General features: G+C 34.7%; 1 protein-coding gene across 13 annotated transcripts in view; it reads right to left on the bottom strand.

Moving 5' to 3' along the window:
• Nucleotides 1-13763, bottom strand: part of PKP4 (plakophilin 4) — a 256480-nt gene that overhangs the window by 49096 nt on the left and 193621 nt on the right. For 9 of the 13 annotated variants that reach the window (XM_072612041.1, XM_072612044.1, XM_072612045.1 and 6 more), the window contains 3 exons: nucleotides 10763-10894; nucleotides 10446-10636; nucleotides 7762-8320 (listed from right to left, as the gene is read on the bottom strand). In XM_072612041.1, coding sequence (XP_072468142.1) covers nucleotides 7762-8320; nucleotides 10446-10636; nucleotides 10763-10894 — 882 coding nt within the window. Of the gene's footprint in view, nucleotides 1-7761; nucleotides 8321-10445; nucleotides 10637-10762; nucleotides 10895-11233; nucleotides 13288-13763 lie in introns of those variants that run through there. The other 4 variants (XM_072612043.1, XM_072612046.1, XM_072612052.1 and 1 more) reach the window with 3 other exon arrangements.

Below are 13763 nucleotides of genomic sequence, written 5' to 3'. Positions count from 1 at the left end.
GGGTGAGTAGGATTTATTTGGATTGGATCCCTCCTTTGTAGTGATTCTACTGCCATTATCTCATCTGCATGGAATGGCTGGTACTAGGCCCTACTCTTTGTCTCAGTCTCTGGGTTACATCTCTGTTTCTGGGCCATCTTGAAGGTTTTGATCCCAGCAAGTTTATCTCCTTTTCCTCATACAAACCCCAATTATGAATTCATTCTTTCCCTTATGGTTTCTCTGAAAGGTCCAATCAGATGTTGGAGATCATATTAGTCTGAGGCCTCCTGCTTCATCCTTGCATCAAGAACATGGACAGATCCTAATTCTCTGTTCAATGACCTATGGTAGATGATTCCATTTCCTGCTTCTGTTCTGGTAAGTAGGATTTTCTGTCCAGACTGAGGTCCAAAAGTACTAGAGATCTTGTTGACTTATGACCCCTCCTCCTCCAAGAATATCCTCTCTGAGCACAAGCTAGCTTTAGGTCTATTTGCAGGAGCTTGTGCTAGCTTTCCTGGTGTGACCCCCATACCCCTGTCTTATAGACTTCTGGATACCTTTGGGTGTGGTTTGGGTCTTGACAGGAGAGCTTACTTCTGTTCCTCCTCATTTATCCATTTATTTTATATCATTGTGAGGTATTTTGGTATTTGCTCAGTATGTACAGAAGAGCTAAGTTTCTCTACAAATTTTTACACTGTCATCTTAACTAAAAGTCTGGTCAATTACTTTGGAATTCAACTTAGAATTATGCTAAGTGATCAAATGTCAATTTTTACCTCTGTTTACTTCATTTTGCATTAGTTAAAATAAGGTCTTTCATTGTTTTTCTCTATTCTTTAAATTCTTTTTATTCTGCATTGCACAGTAGTACAGTTATCCATTCCACATCATGACTTTCCCCATTGTGGTTATTATATATCATGGATTGGCACAAGAAATTAAATGGGAGTTTTGGCAGAAGCCACAGACAACACACGAAGGACAAGAGATGAAACCAAAAAGTTTAGAAAATCAGAAATGCATAAAATATATGTATGGTATTATATAATATCAACACATTTTTACTTTTTAATATCATAATAATTTAGACTTCACCTCTGGTATGAAGGGAGGACTATAAAAATTCATGATAATTTTCCAGATCATTGGGGTGCTGCACCCCTAACCCCTATAATATGGAAGGGATAATTTTATTTAATTACGCTTGTGTACTGTGATTCATTTATCCATTCCCCAACTGTTTTTAATAGATACCTGCTTTGTTTCCTGTTACTTTCTACTAAAAATATTTGGGGATTAAATAAGAATTTTTTTATAACCTTTGGGGTAGAGGCCTAGCTATTAGATCTGAATTATAAGCTATGTGAATTTTGCTTAATTATAAAAAAAAAAAATTCAAATTGTTTTCCTAAACACTACAATTTTAAAGAGAAGGAAAATGCTATTATTTTCCATAAATGAAGCTGAAAAAACATTTTGTTTTTATGATAAATTTTCATGTACTTTTATCAGTTTGTTTCATTCCTATCTTTAAAAATATCAAAACCAAATAAAAACATTCAGAATTCAACAGTCTCATACATAGTTTCATAAATACCCTGTTGATCATTTACCATATCAGGGTGGCTTTTAAAATTTTCTTTTTTTAATACTATTACATGTAAGATCCATTAAGATAAATAGTGTAATTTATTTTTCATCCACAGGTTCTTTTAAATTTCTTTTTTCACTATATTCTGGACATAGAGGTTAACATATTTGAGTACATCAACATGGGTCTCTGTGGAGGAAGCAATTTTACACGTTATTTCATCATTTAGAAACCTCAGTGTCTGAATCTATTACCAAGCATTGCTTTAGCTTTGTTGACTAACTCAAGGGAAACTGCAGAAAATCAAATGGTAAGTACATTTTTTGGCAGTGCCTTAACTGTGATATTGGAAATAAGAAAAAATGTAAATCACATAGCTTAAAAATCTTATTCAGAACAAATCAGCACATATCTAACTCAGAACTCTGGCTCATTCTAACTTTGGAAATTCTTTTATAATCAATTTTCAATTTTCCTTTGTGAGAAACTTTGGCTTTATCAGTGGAGAAAGAAACATGTGGAAAAATATATATAGGTTGGAGTATATCTGCAACAATGTCTGACAAAGAAATCAAAAGCTACCTACAGCCATAGGAAAAAATGCTCTAAATCACTAGTGATCAGAGAAATGCAAATTAAAACAACTTTGAGGTACCACCTCATATCTTAAAATGGCTAATATGACAAAAAAGGAAAATGTTGGATACTGGAGGGGATGTGAAAAAATTGGGACACTAATGTACTGTTGGAGCTGTGAACAGATTAAACCATTCTGGAGAACAATTTGGAATCATACCCAAAGGGCTACAAAACTGCATTCCCTTTGATCCAGCAATACCACTGCTAGATCTATATCTCAAAGACATCCCCCCCAAAAGGGAGAAGTACATATTTGTACAAAAATGTTTATAGCAGTTTTTTTTAAAAATTAAAGAAATTTTTTAAAAATCCTTTTTACCTAAGAATCGGAAATCAAAGTGATGTCCATCATTTGAGCAAAGACTAACAAGCTGTGGTATATGACTATAATGGAATATTATTGTGCTATAAGAAATGACAGGCAGGATGATTTCAGAAAATCCTGGAAAGCCTTCCATGAACTGATGCATAGTGAAGTGAACAGAAGCAGGAGAATGCTGTACAGAGCACTATCCATACTGTTGGATGAAGAACTGTGAATGACTTAGCTACTCTCAGCAACACAATTACCCAAAACAATCCCAGGACTAATGATGGAGCATACTATCTGACTTCAGACAAAGACCTGATACTGACTGAATATAGACTGAAGCATACTATTTTTCAATTTCTTTCATTTTTTTTATTCAAGTTTTCTTGTACAAAATGACTAATAGGAAAATGTTTTAATTTAAAACTTAGAGGAAGAAATAGACAATGAAACTATAACTGTAAAAAAAAACCAAACCCCCCAAATAATGTCTGATTTACCATCCTATTTCCCAGATAATCAGGTTTTTATAAATCAGCAGAACAAAGTGGCAGAGAATTCACATATTTCTTGGGTAAATGGGTAACTTCAGGCCCACTGGATGTAAAGTAGTCTCCACAATATCTTGCATCTATCCCCTTTTTTCTACTTACATGGTTACCATTCCACTTCAGGGCTTTATACTCTCTTACTCAAGCTATTCAAATAATCCAAACACTCCGTTATTTCTGCTTCCAGTCTTTTCAATCCATCTTCCACATAGCTGCCAAAATAATTGGACTAGAGCACATCTGACAATGTTACCTTTAGGCTGAAGAATCTTCAATACCTCCCTCTCGTCTCTAGGATGAAGTAACTGATTCACCAGCTTGGTATTTTAGGTCCTAAACAATTGAGCATCAGCCTGTCTTTGCATGATGATTTCTCAGTATTCTTTCATGCAGTCTATGTTCCAACAACTGGCCTATTTGTCATTCCCAGAACTTGCCTTTCCATAGTTTACCTCTGTATGGGCGATTCCCATTTATCTAGAATATATTCTCTCTCTGCTTATTCTCAATTGAGGTCCCACTTCTTGTAGGAAAACCTTTTCTGATCCTCCACTCTTTCCCTTGTCAAATGATTTTACATTTACTTATCTGTTCACATTTTGTATCACTTATTTTCATCTGAACTTGACAAAGGAGGGTTGAATGGCCCACATTTGGTATAGAAATACATTAAACTCAACAAAGAATAAGGTGGGAACGGAGAAATGGGAGAGGAAAGAGGGACATGAGGAGGAAAGGTACATTTAGGGAGGGATTAATAGTAGCACATGAAACGTGGAATAAAAGGAAGGAAAGGATCAGAATCTATAATGAGGGAGTTGGCAAGAAGAAGAAAAGGGAAGCAGTGGAATGAAAATAGATTGAGTAAAATACAGATCACCAATGTTTAGCACAATGCCCTCTCAACATGCCTTTTTTCCCCCCTTTATGAAGATGGGAGAGGAAGCAAAGATGGGAAAAAACATAAAAAGATAGGCTTGATGGAAATAGGTAACTGACTATGAATCATAACTGTAAATGCAAATGGAATGAACTCACCTGTAGGATAGAGTAGGGTGGGAGAATAGATTAAAAAGCAGAGTTCAGCAAAATGTTGGTTAAAAGAAACACAAAGACTCAAATAGAGTTAAAATAAGGTGTAAGAGCAAAATATATTTAATGCTTTAGCTAAACTCAAAAAAGCAAAATTAACAATCATGATCTTAGACAAGGCAAAAGCAAAACTAGATTTGATTAAATGAGATAAATAGGAAACCTACATTATGCTTACAGTAGGCATCATGGACAAGTTAATATCAACACATAATATATATGCACTGAATGGCATCGCATGTAAAAATTTAAAAAACTTAGAGGAAGAAATAAACAATGAAACTATAAATGTTAGGGAAATCAATGTACTTCTCTCAGGTCTAAACAAATCTAATGAAAATCAAGACAATAAAGAAATAAAAGACTTGAATAGAATTCTAGTAAACTTAAATAGAACATATCTCTGGATGTTACTGAATGGGAATGGAACCTTAAAAAACCCCAACCATGTTGCTAGAGCATAAAAACTTCACTAACAAGTGCAAAACAATTAAACACATTCTTTATTTATTATGATGAATAAAAACTGTATTTTATAAAGGGCATACGAAGAAAGGAGCAAATACTACCTGTAGACAAAGTAACTTAATCCTAAACAATTTATGGTTCTGATTAATTCAGTGGCAAACCATGATTCCTGAGGACTGAAGATGAAGCATGCTACCTACCTTTTATCAGAGAGGTGACAGGCTCAAAATATAGAATAAGTAATATAATTTTGGCTATAATCAATGAGAGAATTTGCTTGACTACACATATTTTCTAACAGTTTTCTTTTTTAACATATATTTTTCAGTTGGGGTGAAGTATGAAGAATGGGAGAAAAAAATAAATGCTTGTTAATTCTATAAAATATTAAAATAGAAAAAGAGTTGTAGAATTTAGGTTTAGACAAGAGTTCGGTGAACTTTAAAAAAAACTGTGGTGACTATTTCAATATAATTGTTTTCCTTTGTAATCCAGTTTATTTTTATTTCATGCATTTGAAAAAATTTTTCTGACAAGTGTTTCACAGAGGTCATCAAGTTGCCAAAAGTAATCATGATAAAAAAAAAGTTTAAGAGCCCCTGGTTTAGGTCAAGAACAAACTAAACAGGATAACAATGCACAAATGGATTCAAAACCTACATATAACAAATCACATCACAAACAAAGAGGAGGAGCAAGGAAGAAGTTACTTTTAGCAATACCTTTATAGGAATATTTCATGACCAAACAAAGGATGGAAAAGATTATTGAAGCATAAAAGATAAATTTTCTGATAAAGGTCCGATACCCATGATATGTAAGGAATGGATTCAAATACATAAGAACAACAGGATTTCTCAATATGGTGAAACGATAATATGCAGTTCTCAAAGTAAGAAATCAATCAATAGCCATAAGGGAAAAAAAGGTACAAATCACTAATATTTTTAATGCAAATTAAAACAACCCCCAAATTTCACTTCACAAAGATTGACAAAGGTGATAAAAAAAAAGAAAAATGAGATTGCTGGAGGAGCTGCAGGAAGACAGGCACATCTGTAGAGCCTTGGTGGAGCTATAAATTGGTCCTGCTATTCTGGAAAGCAACCTGAAATTATATTTAAAAAGTCACAAAATGCATAGTCTTTGTCACAGGAATTTAGGGAAACCAATACCCAGAGTTCAAAGAGGAAAAAGTTCCATATGCACAAAATATTCATAACAGTTGTAGCAAAGAACTGGACACAAGGGGTGTAACAGCTGAACAAATAATGGCATATAAATATAATGGAAAATTATCTTGCTATAAAGAAATGATGAGAGGGATCTTTTCAGAAGAAACTAGGAAGACCCATCCAAGGAAAACCCTTCTTATGAACTCACAGGATTTCAGCAGTATAGGGACTATAGGGTATCTCTTTTGTCTCATGGAAATTCAAGCGTAATAATTTTAGATTATCACAGAGGAGAAGTCTCTTTTTTTCAACTCCTCTGCCATCATATTAGTATAGCTTTTTATCACCTCATATCTGGATGATTGCAGGGGTTTGTCTTCAGTTCCTCCTGCATATTATTAAGGCTTGAGGCTAATATTCCTAAAACACTGTTTTTAATGTCACTCCATTGCTCAAAATTCTTTGATGGTTCCCAATGTAGATAATTAAGTATAAATTCAAGATCTTTCACAATCTGGCTCTAACCTACCTCTGAGGTCTTATGTTAGAATACCTTCTTAACTCCAAACAAACTGGGCTATTCCTTATCTTTTGAGCAGGACTCTCCAGACTTTATCACCATATCTTAACTATCTTCTCATGCTAAAATTTCTCTTCTGCTCAGTAATCTTCTTACCTTGGAGCACCCTTTTCTCTCCAACAGTGAATTCCTTCAAAGGTCACCATTTTTTGGAGGGGCCTAGGTTGGCCAATACAGGTTTTCCATTCCAACTCTACTTCTGACACCCTGGATTTTGTCACTATACCCCTGAAAGGACACCTTTCCCTTCTTTACCCCATACTTTTTAGCTCTTTTTAAGAAATTAAATTACTAGGGGGTAGGAATTATCTTTCTTTTCACTTATGTTTGTATTCTCAGTGCTTAGCATCACATATGGCCAATAGTAAATATTTAATAAATGCTTGCTGACTGACTGGCTCACTGTATATATTCCCATTTTTGCTCCTATCTATCTTTTTCTTGTGTAGAATATTTTTCCTAAATCATTTTAGCTTACATAATACTTCTTCCCCATCAAGTCCCACCTTTTCCATGAAGCTTTACCTGACTTCTCCATTTCAGAGTAACTTCTCACTCAAATTTATTTTGTACTTCAGCACATAAGAGCCAGGGATTATGTCTTAAAGTTCCTTGTATCCTCATTATCTAACATATTGCTTTGCACATATTTAAGCGCTCAACAAATGCCTGTTTATGAACATAAGTAAGGTACATGCTTTTAAAATCTCCACGACTTCATGAAAAGGGTTATGATTTCCTTTGCTCTTACAGTTCCACCTCATTTACAAGAGCAGGGACAGGAAGCTGTCCTAGAGATTTCCGATGCAAAAATTATAATTTCAGCAAATGAAACCAAAGTGACAGATGAAATTCACCAAAAGTAACTTATATGGCAGTCCTTCATGGATGACGTTTCTATAATCAAAACAGCTTGATATAAGGACTCCTCACTGTTGTCTAAATTTTCAAATTTGACAAACTGAAATGATCTACTCTCATTTAAAAAAAAATTGTGTGTACGTGTATATACACAGACATAAACATATGTATGTATAAACCTTTAGTTGGTAATAAATTCTACATTTTAAAAATTATAAGCAGTTTGGAGCCAATGATGTTCTTTAAAAATGCAAGATATGCCTAAAATATATGCATAAAAATGCAATGTAGTGTTGATTAACTGTTTTTTGGGGAAAAATTAAGAATTCATTACAAGTGAAGATTGACACTGATATTAAATCTATTACAAAATTTTATGTATCAGAAATTACTATAAAAGTTGAAATGAAAATATGAATTATTATATTATTGTCATTCTAAGCAACAGTTTATTACAGTAGATTATTCACTAGGCTTTAAGCTACAGTTTTACCTTTTTTACTAACCTGTGAGACTGTCTGGACGAGGTGGAACCATCCTCTCATACACGTCATATTGTTGCTGTCCAAATTGTTCAATATCATGAATAGTTCTTTGCAGTGATGATCCCAGATGCTGTGGAACTGCAGTCATTCCAGAGCGTTTTGGGGAAGATGAGCCCACCTGGGCATGGGATGGAGAAGCAACCCTAGCCTGGGCATCAGTCAGAGTTAAAGGTGACCCCACTCTGACTGCTGTTTGATATTGAGAAGCTGTCCCATTGGGGTTAGCTGTTTGCCTTGATGTGACTGAACCAACCCGCCGTACAGCAGTGGGAGAAGCAGGTCTTTGTGTGGCATATGGAGATGCTGCTCGGGGGGCAGGCAAGGTAGTAGATGAATACACATTGGAATTCAGCGGTCGGGAGTCAGTCACTGATGGAGAGCCATACCCACCAGCCAAAGAAGTTCTCAGTGACCCCCTCGAAGGAGAAATGCCCGTGCTGATAACATAAGAAGGAGACTGCGCTCTAGACGGAACAGAGCTAACTCTTCTCATGGTTCGACTGGGAATATTTACAGGAGGCTGACAAGAGGGAAAATAGGGTTATTTTACCAGTTTTTGATGTTAAAGTTTGATAAAAACATTAATATACTACAAAATAAAAGCTAGCAAATATTCATTTCATAACGTGAACTTTTCTTCCCTATGATCTAGTGTTAGAAATCAAATTATACCCATAGCATTTTTCTTTACCATTATATTCTTTTTTGTTTAATCTTTGCCCAGTTTCCTTCCAAAAAACACTAGAATCAATCAACATACTTGAATATAATGACCTCTCATATTTCTTTCTGTTGTCTTTATTTTTTTTGTCTCTCTTTGTCTTTGAGTATTTTTATCAACAGAGAAGCTATTTTTTTCTGAAGCATTAATAAATAACTTGTGTGAGGATATTCATTCTTTCCTTCCTAATGTAGGTGCATCAAAATAATCCAAAATTAAAAATCTGAATAAGGTAAACATTAAGGTAAAACAAAAACATTCTATGAGAGTATCTCATGGTAAATATAAGAATTCACACTTGTGATTTAGTTATTCCAGAAGAAAATTAGATTCCTAAAGTCTGAGTCTTCAGACTGATCTCAATCATACTTTTACTCATAATCTTTTAATTAAATCCTAATGCACAGTCCTGCTGCTTGATGTCCCTATCCCAAATATGTTTTTCATTTAAATGTCTACTTAATGATTTCATCCATTTTCCTTAGTGCCCCTGAGATGACAGTTACAAAAAGAAGCAAACTGGAAGTAAACAAAAAATATAAGCTGCGCAAGAGTCAGGACCATAGCTTACTTTGAAACACTTATCTCCCCTGGCCATTAGCACAGGAATTTTCACACAGCAGGTCCTTAACAATTGTTTGCTGTTGCTGCTGTTAGGAATGTTTAGGCTGTTATGTTCCTAGCCAAGCTTGATAAAAATAGAGGCACAAAACATGAAAAAAAATTCACTTTTACTGTTAATCCTATTATAAATTTATCTAACATAACATAATTGGGTTTTGGGACCATCAGTTGTGTATACTGTGTTGAACTCAGTGGAAGAAGTTTTGAGTAGAAGTCAGGTGTGAGGAAAAGGACTTGGGGTAACACATAAAAAGAAACTGAGAACTGCTGACAATAGGACAATCTCTGTTTAGTAGGTTACCAGACTAAACCATCCAAATCCAGATTCACAATCTTCCATCTTGGAACCAAAATGTACCCCTCATTTTTAAAGTGGGGTTATGATTATGAAGTCGTCTCTGATAAAGGCAATCCTTTACATCTGTAGTTACAAAGTGCGTTATATAGGAAAATGATCATTTAACTTTAGTGAACATCTTTGCTATCATTTTGGAGAAAAATACATGATAATTTTTACAATCAATAGTATAGAAAGTAGAGATACTTCAGACACTAACTCTTGCAAACAAAACAAAAAAAAGTCCTGTAATTCATTTGGGATTTGTCAAGGCCCAAGAACTGGATAGTAATGGAGTATCATATTTTGAAATCTATTATAGTTTTCATTTGGTGCCAAGTAGAAAATGGAAAATTGACAAGGTACTTCTCACCAATTATTTTAATGGTGTAGTTACAGCCCAACATGGCCAATATTTTTTTTTTTTTGCTACAAAAGATGCATTCATTGGACTGTAACATAACTTTACTACATATATTGGTATTCCTTTATTTTATACTAGAAATGTTTTAGTATCTCACTTTCTATAAGGCAAATACAATTCTACAATGGTGGGTACTCTCATATTACATTGGGTACCTTAGAAGTATGCCTATAGGGATTTATAGATATAATCTCATAGCTCATTTTTCTTTGTATTTTGCCACTTGCAGGATTTCTGGACATCCTCTAACTTATCCTGGACCAAAGACCTTTCTCATTTTTATGAGAATACCATTACTCTCTACATTTGTAATTTAAATTTTATTTCTTTCCCTTCATGGTCCTTATTATATTGAACTGTAAAACATGAAACAATCATTTAAGAAGAAATTTAAAGAGTACAAGTCAGTTATATGACTACAAAATTCTACATAATCAAGGATAACTTACGTAATATTTGCTAAACCTTTTTTCATAATTGACCACAGAATGTCATCAAATATAGTCATTTTTAAAATTATCTTGATAGATTATGTTTACCTGAACTAAAGTTTGTCCTTCAGCTCTTGAATTTCTCACCAGATGGTTATTACTTGAGCCTAAGAATGAATGCTGTTGTCTATTATCTGCTTTGACCAAGTTCTGGTTGTTGTGGAAACTACCTGGTTCCTGGTATCCACTGTCAGAATAAGAATTCATTTGTGTTGAACTTCTTGAGTTACCTAGTGATCCTGTAGGATTTAAACCAGTACAGAAAAATCTTCATTACATATTTTTGATGTGCAAATTTTAAAAGGAAATTCAATTAGGATTATTTCTCTCCCTCTCCAAGAATATTTAGAAGATATACAACAGACCCTCACTTTCATGGAGAGAAGTTTGCTCTGGTGAATATAGAGTCCCTTGTTCTGCTTCTGTCCTTATGAGATAGGTGTTGGGATGGACAGTATCAGAAGTTCGAGGTTTGCTTACTGCAGTATTTGGCACATCTGTAATAGGCAAGTTCAGTCAGTTAAATATAATGATGTTACATAATATATTGAAATGTTTAAGTTATTTACCAATGGCATACTCTAATCTCTACATTAATACAATATTATTAATACAAAATTATTAATATAATATCATTTAGCTCGATACATATAATTTGCTTAACCTTATCTATAAGTACTTAACTAAAGTCAGTTGTAGTTATACGAGTTCTAGAATATTCTGCAATAAAATTGTCAAATTTCATGCATTTCCAGACCAATTGCCAAAAATTAGCTTATCATGTAAAAATCCCTCACCATCTACTAAGCAACTCTGTTCCTTTACTGAAAAATTACCTCAAAGCCCAGGGGCAGCTAGGTGGTACAGTGGGTAGAGCACCAGTGCAGGAGTCAGGAGGACCTGAGTTCAGATCTCACCTCAGACACTTGACACTCACTAGCTGTGTGACCTTGGGCAAGTCACAACCCCCATTGCCTCATCCTGGCTCATCTCCAGTCATCCTGATGAATATCTGGTCACTGGATTCAGATGGCTCTGGAGGAGAAGTGAGGCTGGTGACCTGCACAGCCCTCCCTCACTCAAAACAAAGTCAAGTGCAAGTCACGTCATTTCTCTGATGGCATGGTCTTCTTTGGCAATGAAGGACGAATACACACACAGATGCATACAGACACACACACAGCCTTGAAGCCCAACTTTTTCAGGAAAGTTACAACAATTAGTGTAACTAATGGCCACTTATAATGAATCTTTAAAAAAAAATGATCCTTTATGTCCGTCAACTTTAAAGGAAAGTTATATGAGCTCATAATACTGTGATAGAGGATAATCTCCTTTAAGTCAAGGACTTGGCTTTTTATGCTCTGTTATACCCACTCACATGTATACTTAAAAGTTAATCAATATGCATTTATTAAGCAATAATAAAGTTAAGAGTCAGCCCTGGCAACACAAGTGTTAAGAATGAAACAACCCATATTTCTGAGATTGCATTATCTAAAAAAAATTTTTCCCCGATTATCAAGCATTAATTTTTTTCTCCCTCCCACCTTTCTCAATTACTGAAAAAAGATACAGATTAAAACCCTTGCAACATATAAGCATAATTAAGCAAATTAAATCCTGATGCTGACCACGTGCAAAAATGTGTTTCTCATTCATCATTAGTCCATCATCTCTGTCATGAAATGAGTAATTTTTTTTCCCATAGGGTCTTTGGAATTGTGGTTGATCATAGCAAGTTTTCTTATTTCAATTAAAGATTCTGCACATCTTTCAAATCTTCTTTTTGTTATTCTGGATTCTTACTATTCTTCACCAGTAGTGGCCAAAGCTTAAAATTTCTATCTCTGCGTCTCTCATATCTGACTTTTCTCTCTACTCATATAATTATTACCTTGGTTCAAGCCACCATCACCTCTAGTATAGATATTTTTAAGTTTCCTAATTGGTTTCCCTGACTTAAGTTTCTTACCACCACTCTAATCCATCCTGCATGCATGTGTCAAAATGATTTTCCTAAAGTCAAAGAGATCTAATCAAGTCAGTTCCCTATTCAATAACCTCCAATGGCTTCCTGTTGCTTTTACAATAAAATATAAACTCCTCAGTTTGGCTTTTGAAGCTCGTCACCAAGTGGACTTAACTAATCTCTTCAGGGTCATATCTCTTTGCCCCCTGCAGGTCTGTGGTCCAGATAACTTGGCCTTTTCTCTTTTCCTCACATGACAATCCATCTCCTGTCTCTATGCCTTTGTGCTGCCTGTCTTACGATATGGAATATCAGCCAGAAAGATCTAATTATGGTACTTGGAAACATAATGAATTGTTTTGGACATACTGACCTTGAAGATCTCTGAGACACAGAGTATGACATGACTTGTAAGAACTGAAACTCGGAAAAGAATCTAGGGTTGGATATATAAATCTGAGAATCATCTGCATACAGATGACAGTTAAACCAATAGAAGCTGATGAGTTGACTCAAAAAAAAAAAAAGAAAAAAGAAAGTATAGAGGGACATAAGAACAGCGCCTAGGAGAAAATCTTCAGGAACATCCACAGTTGGGAATACAATGGGAATGAAAAGTCAGCAAAATAGTCTGAAAAGATGAGTCAGACAGAGAGGTAAATCAGGACAGAAAAGTGTGATGAAAACCCAGAAGAGAGGGTATTCAGGAGGATAGAGTAGTCAGCAGTGTGAAATGTGTAAAATAGACTAGGAAGGGTTAGGATTGAGAAAGGACCATGAGATTTTGTAATTAGGAAATCACTGGTAACTGTGGAGAGGGCAGTAAGGATCATGTTAACACTAAAGAACTCTGTACCTAGTACTCAAAAGTTGCAAATACTGTTAAATGCATTTCCTTATCTAGTTATATTCTAATTCTATTAGTCTATTCTATCATATGAATACAAGTATAACTTTACTATTACCTTCTCGATTCAAAAATGTCAATGTCTATTGTAAATTTTTAACTGGCCACAACCTTAAATTTAGCGGCACAACCCAATTCTCCAAATAAACAATAACACAATTTCCTCTATTCCCCAATTCTTGATCTTTTGGATATTCTTTCCTCTCTGATCTATACCACTGCTCTTAATGTTTTTTTTTACCTGCTTGCCTCCTCCTTCTGAATCACCTTTGTGGGATGACCATCCATATTTCTCTAACTGTGGGTATACCCCAAATATTTGTCGAAGTTCCTCTTCCTGCTTTACATTCTTTTTTGATGATCTCATCAGCACATATGGGTCATTTATCATCCCAAAACATATAACTGTCTAAACATCTAGCTCTAGAGTCTTTCTTGATTTCCAGTTCCAAACCACAAAATATTGGACATTTCACATCAGAAGTCC

The sequence above is a fragment of the Notamacropus eugenii genome, chromosome 5 (assembly GCF_028372415.1).
Source record: "Notamacropus eugenii isolate mMacEug1 chromosome 5, mMacEug1.pri_v2, whole genome shotgun sequence".
Lineage (NCBI taxonomy): Eukaryota > Metazoa > Chordata > Mammalia > Diprotodontia > Macropodidae > Notamacropus > Notamacropus eugenii.
The sequence above is the reverse complement of the archived record's forward strand: the minus strand, read 5'-3'. Positions and strand labels throughout refer to the sequence as shown.